The sequence below is a fragment of the Sorex fumeus genome, unplaced genomic scaffold (assembly GCF_029834395.1).
Source record: "Sorex fumeus unplaced genomic scaffold, SorFum_2.1 ptg000003l, whole genome shotgun sequence".
NCBI classification, from domain to species: domain Eukaryota; kingdom Metazoa; phylum Chordata; class Mammalia; order Eulipotyphla; family Soricidae; genus Sorex; species Sorex fumeus.
In genome coordinates this window covers 29,903,654-29,922,176 of record NW_026606060.1, presented here as the reverse complement: position 1 = coordinate 29,922,176, position 18,523 = coordinate 29,903,654, and the positions used below count along the sequence as shown (strand labels likewise).

The 18,523-nt window shown below is 35.6% G+C and overlaps 1 protein-coding gene across 1 annotated transcript in view; it reads right to left on the bottom strand.

The window, feature by feature from the left end:
• The window catches only part of TMTC2 (transmembrane O-mannosyltransferase targeting cadherins 2), a 473,463-nt gene that overhangs the window by 59,140 nt on the left and 395,800 nt on the right, over positions 1-18,523 (bottom strand). Inside the window, exon 10 of the mRNA XM_056116407.1 lies at positions 15,207-15,321. Within this exon, the coding sequence (XP_055972382.1) occupies positions 15,207-15,321 (115 nt within the window). The remainder of the gene's footprint in view (positions 1-15,206; positions 15,322-18,523) is intronic.

Here is an 18,523-nt window from a genome sequence, read left to right as displayed (position 1 = left end):
TGAGTTTTTTTCAAACAGAAACATTTCTAAAATGTACAAAATTCATGCACTTAGGTTCAGTCAGATGATTAGCATAAGAAACCACAGGCCAGCATCCTCAAAAATCTCAGACATTAACCTTCAGTATGGAATCTGATCAGTTCACACTGCTTCAAAAACCTAAAAATGGCAGACAATCTGATCTAGAAAATGCTTGTGGGTTTAGCTGTAATGTTGTGACCATACTTGAGGAATACAATAGAAATGGTAGAGGAAAATATCAAACGCAATTACAGATTATGTATATATTATAGTTATGATTAGAACAACAGTAGTGGCTAGCAGTGCTACAGTTAAAATGGAGTCATTTCCTTTCAAATGGGATGTTAGGAAACTTTGAGGTTTGAAGATGACAGAGATTTCAGGTAGGAAGAGCAGAAACAAAACTTCATGTTCTCATCCAAACACCACATTCAGGTTTTTAATAATAAGAAGTTTAACTAGTCATGCCTAGAAAATTGAAACTGTACTTTGGTCAAGCAAAATAAAAACTATAGACATATCCATTGCAGCCATATAAATTATAGGAATAACTGAAGATAACATCTCTCTGGACATATTTTTCTAATTTTTGGAGGAAAAATAATTAGAAACACTGCTATTCTAATGGCATCATAGAGAAAGTAAAAACACTTGACCTGGGGGCCTACTGGACTCATGACATGTTACAATGTGCCACTGCAATTTATATTCTCATAAATGCTAACGTCCTATTTCAGTGTCAAGGAAAGTTCGTTTGTCTGGTATGAAATAGTAAAAATTCCCCCTCTAGAGGATTTACTGACAGTTCTGTCCACCAAATCATAGAATCACTCTGGTTCAAACTCATTTAGAAATTCAATCCAACATTCATAAGGTCATGCCCTGGAAGGGTTTTCTCCAGTGTAAAATAAAAGACATGGAGGTAGGAAATTAAAGTAATTTCAGACTACAAAGCTGTGCTACTTTCAAGTAAAATCAACCAAAGTAAGAAACCTAACTTCATGTGCGTAATACTTATTTTATTTTATGAATATTTAAATTTGTGAGATAAATAAGGATAAAAGAAAAATGGAGAAAACCATTAGGGAAAGGCCTGTATTTAAAAAATTTTAAATTGATTTATTTTAAACTGAATCACAATGAATTAAAGATTGACAAAGTTATTCATTATCGAGTTTCAGATATACAATGTTCCAACACCAATCCATTTACCAGTGTCCACTTTCCTCTACCAATATCCCTAGTTTCCTTTGTGTCTCCAAGCCTGCCTCTGTGGTAGGCACATCCCCCTTCCGCCATTGTCCTAGTCTAGTGTTCCCTTCCCTAACTTATCTCCACACTTCCGCTCCAGTGGCAAGCTTCTTACTGAAGACAAGGACTCCTGTTCTTGTTCTTTGTTTTTATTGCCTTTGGGCATTTGCTATAAACTCCTACTAAGTTTCTTTATACCCAGCATATTACAGAGATCCTTCTGTGTCTGTCCTTCTCACTCTAACTTCTTTTAGTTAGAAGTTAAAAAAAAACCACCTCTCCCAAATGGTTATTAGTTGCTACTATATTCATAGTAGTCACGGGTGATTCAATTAACAAAGAGTATCTAGTTTAGAAGACTTAATTTCTTAAGATATAGTTCATACTATTCCAAAGAAAGGGGTGGGGGTAAAATTAATTTTTTTTGCTAGAACTTTATTGTAACTTTGGATGATCTTTACTGATTACTATCAATAAGCATATATGGCAATCCATTAAAAACTATAGTGAAAAGTATACCAGGGGTCAGAGCAATAGCACAGCGGATAGGGCATTTGCCTTCCAAGGCTGACCTGGGTTCTATTGCCAGAATCCTATATGGTACCCTGTACACTTCCAGGAAAAAAATGGAAAGAGTATATCAGATCTAACCCACTGATTATTCATTTACACCCTTGTTGTAGTCCCTAGAATATAGAAGAAAGCTCATGAGGCAATGTCCAATGTCCACTTAACAGTATATGTGCATTTTATCCTCTTTTCTATAAGAAGCATCCTGAGAGAGCTTAGTAAATGTTAATCACATGCTTAACTAAATCTTTAATCAATATCTGCACTCTGAGGAAATAAGCAATACTTTGCTATTTACTTGATGGTAGAAGTCTATCAAATATTAAATTAAAAAACTATAGACCTGCAAAGAGTGAAGTGAGTGTGGCCAGCCAGCTGGCTTGGCCCTGTAAAGCCCAGCTAAGGTCCCCTCAGACTAAAGCCAGGCAGGTGAGGCATCAGGGCTCTGTAGCAAACTTTAGAACATCATCTTTGCCAGGTCAGGAGTGAACCCTGTCCATGAAGGAGTTCCTCAGCTGTGTATTTCTTCAGTTCTCCATTCTATCAGTTCTTTATTCCATACATACATACAATGCTTAATTTTAGATTCCTAAGCATTCAACAATACACAAGAAACAACTCCAAACTGCAAAAGTCATAATGGTTAAAGCAAAGCAGAAATCCACCAGGCATAGTGAGTGAAGATCCTAGCCCAGATGACCCAACCAGTAAGAATGAGCTATATAACCTACCTGATAAGGAATTTAAAATGGAATTGTTGAGGATGCATGAGAAACTCAAAGAAGCAATGGAATGCACTGCCATTAAAATAATATTCTCATTAAAATATGAGAACAGAAATGAGAGAAATACAAACGAAAGTACAAGCAGAAATGACAGATCTAAAAATATCTGGCAGGTGAAATAAAAATCTCACTGGAAGACCTCATCAGAAACAGAGTAACAGCTGCTAAGGATAGAATAACTGAGCTCCAAAGATGAAGTGCAGATTTTCACATGACAGCAGAAGACGGAGAAGAGCCTCAAAATAAATAAGCAGATGACAAGAGAACATCAGGATGAATTCACGAGGAACATCATAAGAATCATTGGGGTCCCAGAGGGGCAGGAAGAAAACATTGATGAAGTAGCAACTGTCAAACCAAGTTCCCAGAGCTGAAAAGTGCTTCCACCTAGGTCCAGGAAGCATGAAGGGTACCACTTAAAAGAAATCCAAATAAAAATACCCCAAGACATGTCCTAATCAGAATGATGAAAACCATAAATTGAGAATATTGAAAGCAGAAATTTCAAAGAAAGTAAAAAACTTTAAACACTAAATTTTTAAAGACCCACCAGAGAGACTCAGATTCTCAGGACTACCAGGATGGGTATATAGAAAGAAGCAAATAAATTTGCTACATATTCTCTTCATTATTTCTTTTTTATAGCAGAAAATTTTAAAACCCTATACTTCATATACAAATTTACAGGGATGGATTTTTCCATATTTCAGTTACAATCCTACCAATAGAAAGCTGTTAAATCATGAACTACATTAAACTGAGACTTAGGAAATAAATTTCTTCAAGATTATAATGATTTTAAGCAAGTGTGTTGGGAGTGAAGGTCTCTCTAGGAAAATGTAGGAGCCTCAGTTCATGCTGCTGCTTACGGCATGTGTGAAAATGTAGGATGATGCAAATATACTATCTGGGTCAGACCACAATTCATAACAAAAGACATTTATAACACAACATGCTTTATGATTATTATGCATAAAAGCTGTATGTTAACTTTGAGTTAATAAGATAATGTAATCTTAACTTAGAGATAAGATTTGAAAAAAGGGGGATTATGCATGCAATTATAGTTTTGACTTCCCACTCAACTCTTTCTCCCAAACTGATAAAGTGAACCACACAAGGCCATGTTAAGCAAAGGGATACTTTTAAGAACAACAACAGAAGGTACAATTGTGTTTTGTCCCCAAGAAACTGTCTCCCTGCAAAAGGAAGTGAGGAAAGAATCTCAAGGAAAAATATCTAGGGGATGAAACAGAAACAGGGTTCACTGTTTTACCCCACAATCTCACATTATGTGCAGGAACATAGAAAAGATGTGGGGAGGAATCATAATCTTTTTGCATCCATTTAAAGATAAAGAAGGTGGGAAAAATCTTTTTGTATCCATTTAAAGATCAAGAAGGTGGGAAAAGAGGAAAGTAGTTGGATCTACTAACAGATCTCCAAGGTTGGGTACAGACAACCTCATATTACAGCACACTGGATGAAGTCAGGAATGCAATGATGAGTAAGAAAACTCACTAAAACTAAAAACTATGAGCTACATTGGGACTACCCTTCCCTATACACTCTACTATGGAGCACTCAGAGGCAACTTTAAGTTATGTCTCATCTTTAGATATTAAAGATTCCACTGCTATGCCAATAGCATACTTATCAATTAGGGACTCGAATAGAGAATGATTCCACAGTTATCAGCCCCAGCCCATAATTACATACTCTCCATTTTTCACAGTATCCTTGACTTCTCAGGTCCGCAAAACATAATAAAGTAGAAAGATCTCATATGTTTTGTTTGTTTGTGGGCCACACCCAGTGATGCTCAGGAGTTACTCCTGACTTTACTCAGGAATTAGCCTGCTGGTGCTCAGAGGACCATATGGGATGTCATTGATTGAACTCAGGTCAACTGCATTCAAGGCAAATGCCCTAACTGCTATACTTATTTCTCCAGCCCCGCCCCCCCCATAAACTACATTACAAAGTAAACTACACAATCCCAAGAGAGTACTGAATTGGGCTGATTATATTATGAAAGTCTTCATATTCAGTTTTTCTGCCATTAATTACAAGTAGATTCAGTGAAAACAGAGCAACTAAAATTACCATTATTTGCATACTACAAAATTCAATTTTTGTACATGTGACTACAAACTTATATGTTTTAAAAATATGGAAACATATTTCATATACAGAATTTTACTATGGCATTTTATGGAAGAAGGTTTTTTTATTTTCAAAACTCATGTTATGGTACAATATTCTCATGAGAAGTATAAAATATGTTTGGGGATAAATTATGTTATGAAATAATAAACTAATGTGCCCTTAAATTACCCAATGGTGTAATATGATCTGACTAAAAATCATTTACAATTACCTACAATTTTATGAATTTCTGAGAATTATAAAATTAAACATTGCTACACTCAACAGTTATTCCTTGAATGTAGAAAAATATTGAAAACTCAACTGGAACATAAATTATTAATAGTTGGAAACCATCAATTTTGAATTATAAACATTTTACAGGTGTAATAAGCACTACCTGACAAATATATAAAAATGATACTTTACTAAAGTCTTAGTGATTATGTTCAAGGATAACATATGAACTTTTTTTTTTAAAACAAGAGAGCTATTTGTTCCAGTATCATAAAAACAGAATCGAATCTGAAGCTGAGTTTTCCTAGGCCCCTGCCAACTACTAAACTGACACTTTAAGTTATTCAAAACAGCAATAGAATTTAATTCTAGTTGATAAGTCATACAGCAGGAATAAAAGTAAGAATGAAATAAATTAGCGAACAAAAATATATAGGAAATGTTTAAAAACTTTCAAGTAACACTTTAAAGCAACAGAGCAGTAAAGATCCTCACAATGAAATCTAGGATGAATATTTTTTGACCATTAATCCTTCTCAAATGAAAATTTCACTATAAAGTGCTTAGGGCCAAATAGATATCCCTAAAAGAAGGCATGTGCCTTGCATGTGGCTACTCAGGGTTTGGTACGTGGTATACCTTGTGGTCCTCTGAGCACCACCAGAAGTGATCCCTGAGTACTTAATTAGCAGTTAGCCATCAACACTGTTGGGTGTAACCCAAAATCAAATCAAAACTTAAAAAGCCTTAATGACTCATAGGTAATGGGAACTCCAAAATATAGACAGAAGAAACCATTTATACTGAGTTACAAAATATTCCTCAGAGTTAAAAATTTCCTGATGGCTCCATCAGAGTCCCATTCAATCATGATTCTAAACCTTTAAGAATCTGCTAAGGAGAGAATCACACACCTATCTAGAAAGAGCATTAATAAAATTTTCTGTAAAAAATTTTAAAAAGCAGAAATGTGGACTGACAATGCCAACTAAAATATTCATATAAAACACTATTTACATTCAAGGTCTAAGACTTCGCTGAAGAGGACTTACGAGAGATGAAAAGAAAAATGGCAAGACAGAATTGGCTTGCAGTGGTGATCCAAGAATCAACATCATGAGTATCATCTGGGACTTGTTAGAAGTGTAAAATCTCAGACACTATCCAAACCTACTAAAGCAAAATATTCACTTTAATAAGATCCCCAGGTGATTCACTTAGACATTAATGGCGGAGAGCACGGTGTTGGACGGCGTTTACCTTCATCCTCATCTGCTTCTCCCTTCATTAGAAAGCTTCACAACCTTCACAACTGACTGAAAATAGGTCCCTCTTGATCAAAAGTTGGCAGCAAAATACATTTATAATTGGAAAAAGTGATTTTTTGAGTGGTGTTTGGTAATTTTTTAGTAAGGTGTTAAAGAAAATAATATATGGCTAGAGTGCCTTGGAGATATAGCTAAATTCGTATCATTTTTTTTTGTTTGTTTGTTTTTGGGAAGGCCCTCCCGTTGATCGTCGATTTGCTCGAGCGGGCCCAGTAACCGTCTCCATTGGAGACTTTGTTGTTACTGTGTCTGGCATATCGAATACTCTTGGTAGCTTGCCGGGCTCTCCAAGAGGGGCGGAGGAATCGAACTTGGGTCGGCCATGTTGGCCGCTTGTAAGGCGAATGCCCCACCCGCTGTGCTATCACTCCAGCCCTGTTTTTGGGATACCACTGGCAATGCATGCTCCTGGGTTGTGCCCAAGGATCACTCCTGGTGAGGTTTGGGGTACCACATGGGGGTCCAGGAATTGAACCTCAATCAGCTGTGTACAAGGTTCTATCCATTGTACTACCTATCCATACATATATCTTATTTTAATATATATTATAAATATGGGAGGACAGTGCTACAGTGCTATAAATATATATGTAAATACATGGATTATAATAAATATATACACATTATAAGGCACTTCCTACCCATTTTCTGCTATTACTACACCACATCTGATGGGGTTCAGACAGTAGGCAACAAATCATAGAGAAAAATATATAAATATATGCCTCTTGGAGTACCCGGCAAGCTACCGAGAGTGTCCCGCCTGCAAGGGCAGAGCCTGGCAAGGTCCCCGTGGCGTATTTGATATGTCAAAAACAGTAACAACAGGTCTTATTCTACTGACCCCGAAAGAGCCTCCAATTGTTGGGAAAAGGCAAGTAAGAAGAGGCTGCTAAAATCTCAGGGCTGGGAGGAATAGATGCTACTGACGCCAACTCGAGTAATTCAACGATCAATGGGATGACAGTGATACAGTGATATATTTAATATACACATATATATAGATACAAATAATATAATACATGTATATAAACACACACTTACAATATGCCTTCAGAAAAAATATCTGATTTGATCTTTCCTTACTGAACAATTTCAGTTTAATGTTATCTCTGGTGGAATTAAACCTGTTTAACTAAATTCTGTATGTTCAGTATCTATGTAATGGAATAAGGTGTGTTATTTGAGAGAATTGAAGGAAAGCATGTCTTAAACATTTGCTCTGTTCTCTAAAATTAGAGAAACAATAGGAGTCAGCTGGTGTAATGCAATTTTATTTCCCTAAACAGCTTAGGAACTCTACTTGGACCCATCAGCCTGAAAACAAGGTAAGCATACACGAATTTCAGCTGTAAATACATCCTTTCTTGGAAAATATTACATGGTTGTATTTTAAAAAATGAAACATTCTTTTAAAATTATAAAATTGGAATGTTCTTTCCTCTCCCTTTAAATTTACTTTCTAAAGTTTAACAGAAAGAAATAATTTAATAATACTGAAGGGTTTTATTATTCAGTATTTGCGCACTAAATGACACATTAATTCCTATATATCCTTTCTTCATCAGTCAGTTCCAGAGACATATTTTCTAGACTGTGTTTTAGTTATAAAGTCAGATGGGGCTAAAGTGGCACAGTGTTATATCTAAACTGAATATACTGTTTAAATTCCAGCTTTAAATTGTGCAAATATGAACTCTATTTGAACATCTTTATCTATGAAGCAGGAATAATATCTACTTCATAAGTGTGCAATTATACCTAAGAGTACATTAGATTAAAAAATCTCTGACAAGATGCAGCAGGGGCTGATCTGAGAATAAATGCTACTTTGTTCTTCCTTTATCCTCTCAATGGACACACTTTCCACTAGAAATGAATGTTGTGAATCAGGTAAAGTTTGTTTTTAGTGCCTCTGGACTTCCCAAGTATCAAATATCTTCATGTTCTTTTCAGCATTCAGTTCTGGGGAAACACTGAATAAATCCATTCATACCAAATGCTTCTAATAGACTAATTGATTCAATATTTTTCTCTCACAACCCTGAAGATATAACACTGCCGAGTTCTAGCATTTTCAGTTCTTTTCATATTTTCCTTTGATGATAACCAATCTGTTATTTTTAAAAAATGTGTTCATCTAGATGATACCGTATTTTTCTCCTTTTTATTTGAAGTGCTAAAAAAATACACCATTTATGTAGTCAAGGTTCACTGTCTAAGGTTACTCACCAGCTCTAATCACGTTCCCTCAAATTATACTGGTTATATTGTGGCTCCCACCTACCCAAGTAAAGAAGGAGACACATATCTCCTCATTTTTCTACTTTTTTCCAGTCAAGGTTCTAGAAAGGACTCAGCTTCAACTGATTCAAGAGCTGCATCTTAGGAGAGTCAGATTCAAAAGTAAGTATAATGAAGAGGCATCTGAAAACCATTCTATAATGACTGTGGCTCTTGATCTTTTGTTCTTGCGAGTGATGCTTGGCAGAGTTTTGGACAGCGAAAGCTGCAAACTCTAAGGGGAGGATGGGTACTTAGGAATTACTTCTGACTTGAGTTCAAGCCTGTGTGAGTGAGATTTTAGTTTTTGTTTTGTTTTTATGCGTCACACCCAGGAGTGCTCAGGATTTACTCTTGGCTCTGTGCTCTGGGGACAATAGGGGTTGTTTCCTAGGTTTGATCCAAAGTCAGCTGTAAGACAAGAGCCTTAACCAGTGTACTAAGGCTCTGATGCAGAAAGTGTGAGAGATTCTGAATGTCCTTGTATATAACCTGTATCAGCTTAAAATAGTAAGAGTGTGTTTCTTAATTTGCAACCAAAAAAATCTACACATGAAGACAAGCTTATGTATTGACTTACTTTTATCAATTTTATTAATAGCATAAATTTGTATATAAACTATACATAAAATTATATACATTCTACATTATACTATATACATGTAATGATGTATGCTATAGAAATGCAAATACATATCTACAGTTACAAGTAAGTATATATTGTTCTCAATTTACTGATTTTTTTTACCATTTCATTCATTACTTTTATGTCATCAGTATTTATAAGTGCTTGGAAAAATTCTATGTTTCTACTTAAATTCTCATACTATCAATTATATATTGTGGCATTGGGACTAAAAATTCAGAGATCCTATTAATCTCTTGGTGATATTTCTCAATTTTATGGTTTTGTTCTTTCAACTGCCTATTTTATTTTCAAAGATAATTTTTCATGCATGGGTTCAGTTACACTCTGGTAATGAACTCATCCAAACCAGCAGAAAATTTATATAAAAAATTTCTTACTCATTCAACCTATTCAGTGTAGGTGAAAAAGATCTTGTCTGCCTTAGGTAATTTTAGTATGTTCACAATTTCCAAGTTAGGAAAACAAAAACTACTGACTCAAACTTTTGCTCAAAAGTGACATAAATCACATTCACAGATATTCAGTGACCCAAATCATAAGGTCAAGGAAAATCAACTGTGAAGAAGGCCATGCATGAGATCCAGTAGCATTTTTCAAAGATGTGTTACAAAACATATTTGGAGGACAGCACAAATACTTCCCAACCACATAATGTTCTTGAGAATTACACTGATCATAGGAATTGGTGATATTTCTATCTCTCTTACATGTTTAATATAAATTTCACTTCTTCAGTGACAGCCCTTTTCCAGTACACACGTGATTTGACACTCTGACTAGATCTCTCTTCAATGCATAGATACAATTGTTTTCTTGGCTTATTTTAAAGAAAGATTGTTACTCATAATTAGGACTGAAATAGGTTTGTTAGAAATTTCTCAAAATTTAACCTTTTTGACACTACTATAAAGATCTGCTTACTGATGGTGACTTGGCCCTTCCACTTCCAACCTAGAGTCACCTAAATGGAGTAAAGGTTTTTGCAACTGAGATAAGCAACTTCACCTCCCTCCAATGATAAATTATTTGGGCCATGTTTCTTAGAATTACCCAAGGAAAGTCACCTTTAAGAAGTGTGCTTAAGCCCTATATGAATTGAACCTTTTCTTAAATTACTGCTTTGATTTGATTTGAGATATTATTCCAGTCATTAACCTAGCTAACTACAGAACAATCACAGAGATATTTGACCTGTTCCTCATGCTCAACTGTTTCCCAAATCTTAAAAATTTTGTCTCTTAAATAACTCATAAAAGAACAGATTTCTTGAGGGAATGATTAGTATCAAACTCAATTTAAACAACTTAGAATCACCAGGGAAAATGTTATATGTAATATTAATAAGCAAAATCTTAATAACTCTGGCTGAATTCAAGGAAAAGCCAATAACCTTTCTTATTTCTTTCAGTGAAGTCCTAAATATTCTTGATTAATAAGGAAAGAAGTTGGTGTTCAGATTACAAAGTAAGCACTTAAGAAATACTTGAATTTGACAGAGCCAAAACCCAGAAAAATGAAGTAAAAATATTCTTGGGGACTGCCACCAATTTGAGAAGCCTATGGTTAGGCTGTGGTGATCAAACTTGCAATCAGTATAGGAAGGTGATGACTGACCACTGCTTAATGAGGAATGCAGACTGCAGCAAGCTAGAGAAGGTTCCGAAAATAAACCCTAAGAAGGCTTCCCACACAACCAATGCAACACAAAATATTTCCAGTGGTATCTAGTACCATGGCAACTACAAGAAAATTATAAGAAATCGATTTAGAAGCCTTTTTTAAAAAATGTCCTTGTGATGGGTTTCTATTGGTAGACCTTAAATTTAGATAGTAATTTCATATGTAGAAAAATGCCTTCTGGACAAAAGACTATTGTGATTGGGATGAATTAGCCTGTAGAAGCTTCTGCATTCCCATCCTTGAAAATAGCTTATTGTGACTAAAAGCATAGTTCCTAAAGAACAAAAAATATTCTTCCTATAATAGTATCTAGATTGTCACTCAGATTAAATTGTCTTTTAAAAGTTTTTCTTGCATTGAATGCTCTTATAAATTGAGTACAGTTTATTTTATAAGTAAATCAGTAGCTGAATTAAGAAATTTTTGGTGGAGGGCTGAAATGATAGCACAGAGGGTAGGCACAAACATGCGTTTGCCTTGCATGCAGCCGATCCGGGTTCAATTTCCATCATCATCCATATGGTCACCCAAGCACTGCCAGGAGTGATTCCTGAGTGCAAAGCCAGGAGCAACCCCTTAACATCGCCGGGTGTGATACAAAAGAATAAAAAATAATTAAAAAATAAATTAAAAAAAAAGAAATTTTTGGTAGAGATCAGCTTTAGGCATGTTAAACATTAATGTGGAGTGGGGATGTATACGTGAAATCTCAATGTACCCTTCCTCTCAAATAAGCCCTGAGTTTTCCGAGGGCGAAAATGAGCAGGAAGGAACTAAGATACAGTTATACTAACAAAACAGAAATAAAAATCCACAATAATCTAAAGAACTTGTTCTACATATTATTTCCTGGAGAACAGGTATAAGTTCAGATAATTAGTTAGTTCTAAGCGGACAACATGAGTACTGAGTGCAGTTTTGGAAAGAGTACATGGTGGCAGACTGAGCACTCAAGAAGAGCTCAGGAGTGGGTATGGTGCCACCAATAGGTCAATCTGTACCTGTGAGGTGAGTGCACAAGCAGCCTGATGGCGCATTCAGACTTCCAGATACCCCAAAATTGCTGGTGTGCTTTGGCCAGTTCCCAAAAACTTGGGGCAAAGTTTAACAAAAAAGTACACAGCCAAAAGTTAGGTTTGTGGGAGACACACCCACAAACCACCTCGGGCTCGGCTATATAATTTGAGGCATAGCCTCTCTGATTTCTGATCGAACTGCTTACCTGCCATGATCCCAGAAACTCACAAACAAATCTCGAAACCCAACAGCTTTTGGCAGAAATGCATCCGGTCCCTGCAGTAGGTTACCGGCGCTGGGCCAACCCAGGTGGGAATGTTTCGTGCCTTGGCCTGTTCACCCTGGTGGCCTGGTGGCTGCCAACCTCCAGAGGCCACTGAACAGTCTGGGCCCACAGTAACGAGAAACGTGGGGCCTCATGGGATGCGGGTGGAGCCGGCCCTTTCCTCCCCAACCCAACAAGACCCCAAGTCACTGTCCATGAACAGCTTCTCTGGCTCCTGATCAAGATGCTTAACGGCCATGATCCCAGAGACTCAGAAACAAATCTCGGAACTCAGTGGCTTTTGGCAGAAATGTGTCCAGTCCCCGCAGAAGGTTACTGTCCCCAGGCCACCTCAAGGGGAAAGGGTGTTGTCCCTCCACCTGCTCCCCGCAGGTGGCCCAGTGGCTGCAACCTCCAAAAGCTACTGGACAGTCACGTTTGGGCCCTCAGTGATGAGACATGCAGGCGGCTCATGGGATGGGGGTGGAGCCGGCCCTTTCCTCCCCATCCCAATGAGACCTCAAGTTGCCGCCCATGAATGGCCTCTCTGGCTCCTGATTAAGCTGCTTAACCACCATGATCCCAGGGACTCAGGAACAAATCTTGAAACCCAGCAGATTTGGGCAGAAATCCCTCTGGATATAATTGTTAAAATTTCTGAATTTCAAAATTGTGTGGCCACTACTGCAGCCACGTGACATCATATGTTATTCATAACCAGCAATAGAAAACAAATTGTCTACAGTTGCCTTTTCAGTAGATCTGAGTGTTGGGGTAAAATCTCAAATAACAATGGTTTGTCTGGTGTGAAAGTATTGAATGTAATCAAAGTAGAGGGAGAGTAATGTGGAAATCATCTGCCAAACAGGTAGGGGGAGGTATACTGGGTTTTTTGGTGGTGGAGAATGGGCACTGGTGAAGGTACAGGGAGTTTCATTGTATGACCGAGACTTAAACCTGAAAGCTTTGTAACTGCTCTCACGGTGATTCAATAAATAAAAGTATAAAAAATGTGGAAAAAAGAGTAAGGTGGAGTTCATGCCTAATTCAATCAGCTACTCAGTGGCTGAATAAACAGCAGTACTCCTACATAAAAAAGAAAGGAAGAGCTCAGGGACATTCTTTATTGACAAGGTCATCTTGTTCAATGCCAGGCCTGTTGATATAGTGCTGTTTGCATCAGGCCGAACTGAGTGCTATCAGATACACTCCAGCAATACACTAGGACAGCCAGCACTATAATTTGTGGTGTTGGGGGAGTCATGTGATACAAGATGGAGTTCTATCTTTGTACATGCATTCATGTTCCCTTGAGCTATAAGCTACCTCTCCAGCCCCATTTGCATTTTAACTATGGTTAGAAATAAACTAACCTAAATGTGTGATAAAACTGTATAAAGCACATGAATTCACACTTACAGGAATATAAATAATACTAGGGAAGCTCACTAGTGGATCGTATCAGTAGCAGTATATTGATGTAGCTTCTAGAAGATAGTAGCTTAGGGAAAACTGAACAAATGGTACAAGGCATCTGTTTCTTTAATTTCATGTGAATGGACCATTATCTCAAATTAAAAGTCTAAAAAATCATTTCTCTTATTTTCCCAAAAGTTCACACTCAAAAACCATCCAAATGGGAAACAATTTTCTGTCCTTTGTGAAATCAATCTAAATAATTACAAGCATATCTCCAGAACCAAAACAGAACCCACTATATGGACATCTCTTATTAAACCCTTCCAGTAGTCCATAGATCAGCACTTGGAAGTCTACCAAATATTTCCCCTCAGTCAAAGCAGCAGCACATGTCATATTAGCTAACAACTGTAATTTTAATTTGTAATGTTCAAATCAACAAATAAAATACTATCTATTCTGGTTTTTGTTACTCTTGACCTGCAAGATATTTCTACTATTTTTCCTGTTCTTCTCATGTCAAAAAGGTTGAAGAATGGGTTAAAGAAACAGTATAGAGGGCAAGACACTTGATTTCCACATAACTGACTTGATTCATGAGAGGCACCACATATAGTCCTTTGAGCAGCATCAGGAGTAAGCCCTGGGTTACTACAAGGTACGGACTACTACAAGGTACGAACCAATAACCAAAAGCAAAAGAAAAGGTTGAAATATTCTGCTTTAGATAGCTAACAGAGTAATCACTGAGAATATGAGATGGGATATACTCATTGTTAGCAGAATGATGTTTTTTAAACAACTTTATAAATCGTTTGTATTGTTTTGTTATTTTTTTGGGTCACACCGAGCATTCTATGGGCTTACTCCTGCATCACTCCTAGCAGTGCTCAGGGGACCATATGGATTGCTGGGTATAAAAACCTGGTTGGTTGCATGCAATATAAGAACCTTACCTATTGTTCTATTATTTCAGCCCATCATTTGCATTTTTAAAACTCCTCACAGTAAAATAACATATGGATACATGACTTTTTTAATAGTCACAAGCAAAATGTTGACTTTTTAGTCATTTATTAATTATTGTATTTTTTTTGTAATACTCCTTTTGAAAAAAGAAGCACTTAGGTGTCTAAAAGATTGTTTCAGCAATATAGCAAAGGTGCTTAATTAGAGGGTCATTGAAACTGATAGGCCTTACTTAGATATAACTATATTTGATATTCCTCTCTACTATCAAACATATTAAAACTATACACCACAGTCAAAAAATATAAAACATAATAGATATTTCACTGGTTATCATTTGTTTTTGGAGCAGACATGCTGGTCCTCAGGGCTTACCTGAGAACCCTGAGTTCTGTGTTGAGGAACTGGTGGGGACCATCTGGGGTGCCTGGGATACAACTAGCTCAGTCAGATATAACAAGTCTATCTCTCCAACTTAAAAATTATTTTTAGTTATGTTTAGAAATATGTACTTAGGGTTATTAACATAATTTTTACTTTTTGTTAAAGGAATTGTTTTTTAATGTACAGTAGCAAAACCAAACCTGAGCATGTGGGCAGCATTGAAGACCACATCAAATTCCATGCTGTCCAGTTCAGCTGCTTTTTTTGCCATTTCAGCCGCTTCTATGAGGCGAGATTCTTCCAGAAGAAACTGACCTGTAATTTTAAAAGCAAAGAGCTTAATCTTGGAAAACATTGTTATTTTGAAATATTCTAATATTAGTTGTGTATTATATGAAAGAGTAAAGCTACTACAGAAAAAAATACAAAATCACTGAAAAGCTTATCTGAAGCTCTAATTTTTATGTGTCATAAATTAAAGTGCTTTTATTAGTTACATTAATGCAATTTTTAAATTGCAGAATATTGATGGCAAAGCAAAAATGCTTATTTATTTGAAACTCATTTGCAAAATTTAAAGGAAGTTAAAAACTTCCAGTATATGAGCTAGTAAGAATTTGCTGATATCAAAGCCAAGATAAGTAAATCATAAGAATAAAAACCATTCCTAACACTACCCCAGCCATAAACATCAAATCATTACCATATCTCTAATGCAGATGCAAAAAATCCTCAACAAATTTTTAGTAAACCAGGTTCAAGGGTATATATTGTAAGAATCATTCATCATTATTGAATAAGAATTACTCCAGGGAAGTAAGGATGGTTCAACACACTCAAATCAATAGATGAGATATATCATTTCAACAAAATGATAAATTATGATTATATCAATAGATATTTAAAATGTTTTTAACAAGATTTAATGTCCTTTTATAAAAAACCCTAAATAAATGAAAAAAATTACCAAATATAATTAAGGCTATATGATGTATAGAGTCAAAAACAACTTCAATGATGCAAAATTGAGAGCATTCCTCTAAGATCAGACAAAATACAATTTATTTCACCCCTACTTTTCAATAGAGTAGCACAAATCAAGGCAAGAGTGACTAAATAAGGATATAGGACATATACTAACTAAAAAACAAAGTTAAACTACAACTATTTGCTGATGACATACTGCTATATACAGAGAGTCCCAGACTCCTGTTAAAATGCTACTAAAATCAACATATACAGCAATGTGACAGGACACAATACTATAATACAAAAATATGTTTGGTTTTTACATGCAAATAATGAGCTAGCAAAAAGAGAAATCAGAAAAGCAACCCCATTACAATAGAATCAAAAAAAATTCCAATACTTTGGAATGAATTTAATCAATGTAGTCAAAGACCTGGATATGAAAAACTAAGACACCGTTGAAAGAAATAGAAGACACAAAGAGACAGAAAGATATTAAACACTCATGGATTGGTGATGTTAACAATGTCAAAATGGATTTATTACCTAAAGTAATATATGGATTCAATTCAGTTCCTTTAAAAATCCCAATGGCATTCTCTACAGAATTAGAATAATAAATCATGCATTCATTTTCAACTACAAAAGACACTGAAAAGCAAAACACTCCAAAAAAAAGGATAAAAAAATGGAGGGTATAATTCTCCCAGAATTGAAACTACTAGAACGTAATAGAACGTAATAGTAATTAAAACAGCTTAGCATTGTAATCAAAGCACACAAACAAAATCACAGAAGAGAATTAAGATTCCAGAAATAAAAATTCTAATATATGGAGAATTAATTTTTCTACAAAGGAACTAAGAGGATAAAACAGGGCAAGGAAAGTCACTTCAGTAAACAGTGTAGGGAAACTGGTCTACCACCTACAAAATAAACTAGATTGTAGTACACAAAATGAACTCAGGATGGTTCTAAAATGCTGAGTTGTGACATGAGTCCATAAAATACACAGAAGAAAATATAGGTGTCATATTTCTTGACATCAGCTTTAGGGATTTCAAATGGGATGGCTGACTCCAATAACAAGGGAAACCAAAGTAAAAATAAACAAATGCAAATACATCAAACTAGAAATTTCTATATAGTGAAAGAAATTTTCATAAAATGAAAATATATTCTATGGAATAGAAAAAGATATACTAACAACACATATGACAAATGGCTAACACTCAAAATAAATAAAGGTATTATAAAATCTGATAATAAGAAAATTAAATTAAAAGATAACTAGAATGTCTGAATAGACACTTCTTCATAAAAAACATACAGATAGCCCATAAAACAAAGAAAAATGCTTATCATATCTTTCATTAGGGAAATGTAAATCAAAACAAGAATGAGGTAAAACCTCATACCTGTGAGATTGGTTATAATCCAAAATTTAAAAAATTAAAATAAAATGTTGAGAGTGTATAGAGAAGATTTTTTACAGCTTGGTGGGCATGTTATTGGTCCAACTTCTATCAGAACAGCATGGAGATTTATTTCTGCTTTAAAAAAAATCACAATAAACCTCCAAAGGATTGAGCAATGTTAAGTCTAGGTATCTAATCAAAGAACACAGAAACACTAATTTAAAAATTCATATGTGCACTTATGCTCACTAAAGTGCTATTTACATTAGCCAAAATCTGCAAACAGCCCAGGGGCTCAAAAACAAATGAGGGGACAAAAACTACATGTTTGGCAACATGCATATATAAAGTGAAATATTACCAGCTTTTAGTAAAGATGCTATCTTGCTTTTGATACAATGTGGAATGAACAAACAACATGGAATTGCTAAATGAAATAAGTCAGAAGGCCAAAGGTAATACCAGATGATCTAGTTATACATGGTACAGAAAGAAACAAAGGAAGGAAACAAGATAACATCCAATAAAAACAAACCTTTTGAGTCAGACCATAGAGTTGACCACCAATGTAGGGTGGGGGCAGGAATGGGCTGAAGGAGTCCATTGTACTGTGGTGGAAGGATGTTAGCACTTTGGTGGCATGTGGGGAATGGTATATTATACCTCTAAAACATATAAGCACTGACACTCTTTATAACCAGCGTGTCATAAAATGAGAATTTTATTAATCAAAAAAAATAAATAAGTGTGAAGAAAGCGGACAGTTATATGGTGAAGGATAGAACTGACCTCTCAAAGGTGAATGTATATACAAATAGCCTTTGTAGTATATTTCCTAGCTTCTTAAACTTTGGTTGTGACCCCTTGTGAGTTCAAGTAGCTAATTGTGATGGTTGCAAAACATTTATTTTATTTAAACTGTGCTATTTACTATCATCAAATGTTTAATTTGTATGCCCGTTTTACATCACCAGGTTTGTATAAAAATATCTCAGTGAAATGGGTTATGAATGGAAAAAGTTTAAGAATCCCCGGATATACACTTTAAAAAAATGTGGGAGAGAGGGGTTTCACTGTGATTCTGACCAATCAGGTCAGTGGTTCAATGTGCGACCCTAAAGATGGTGCTG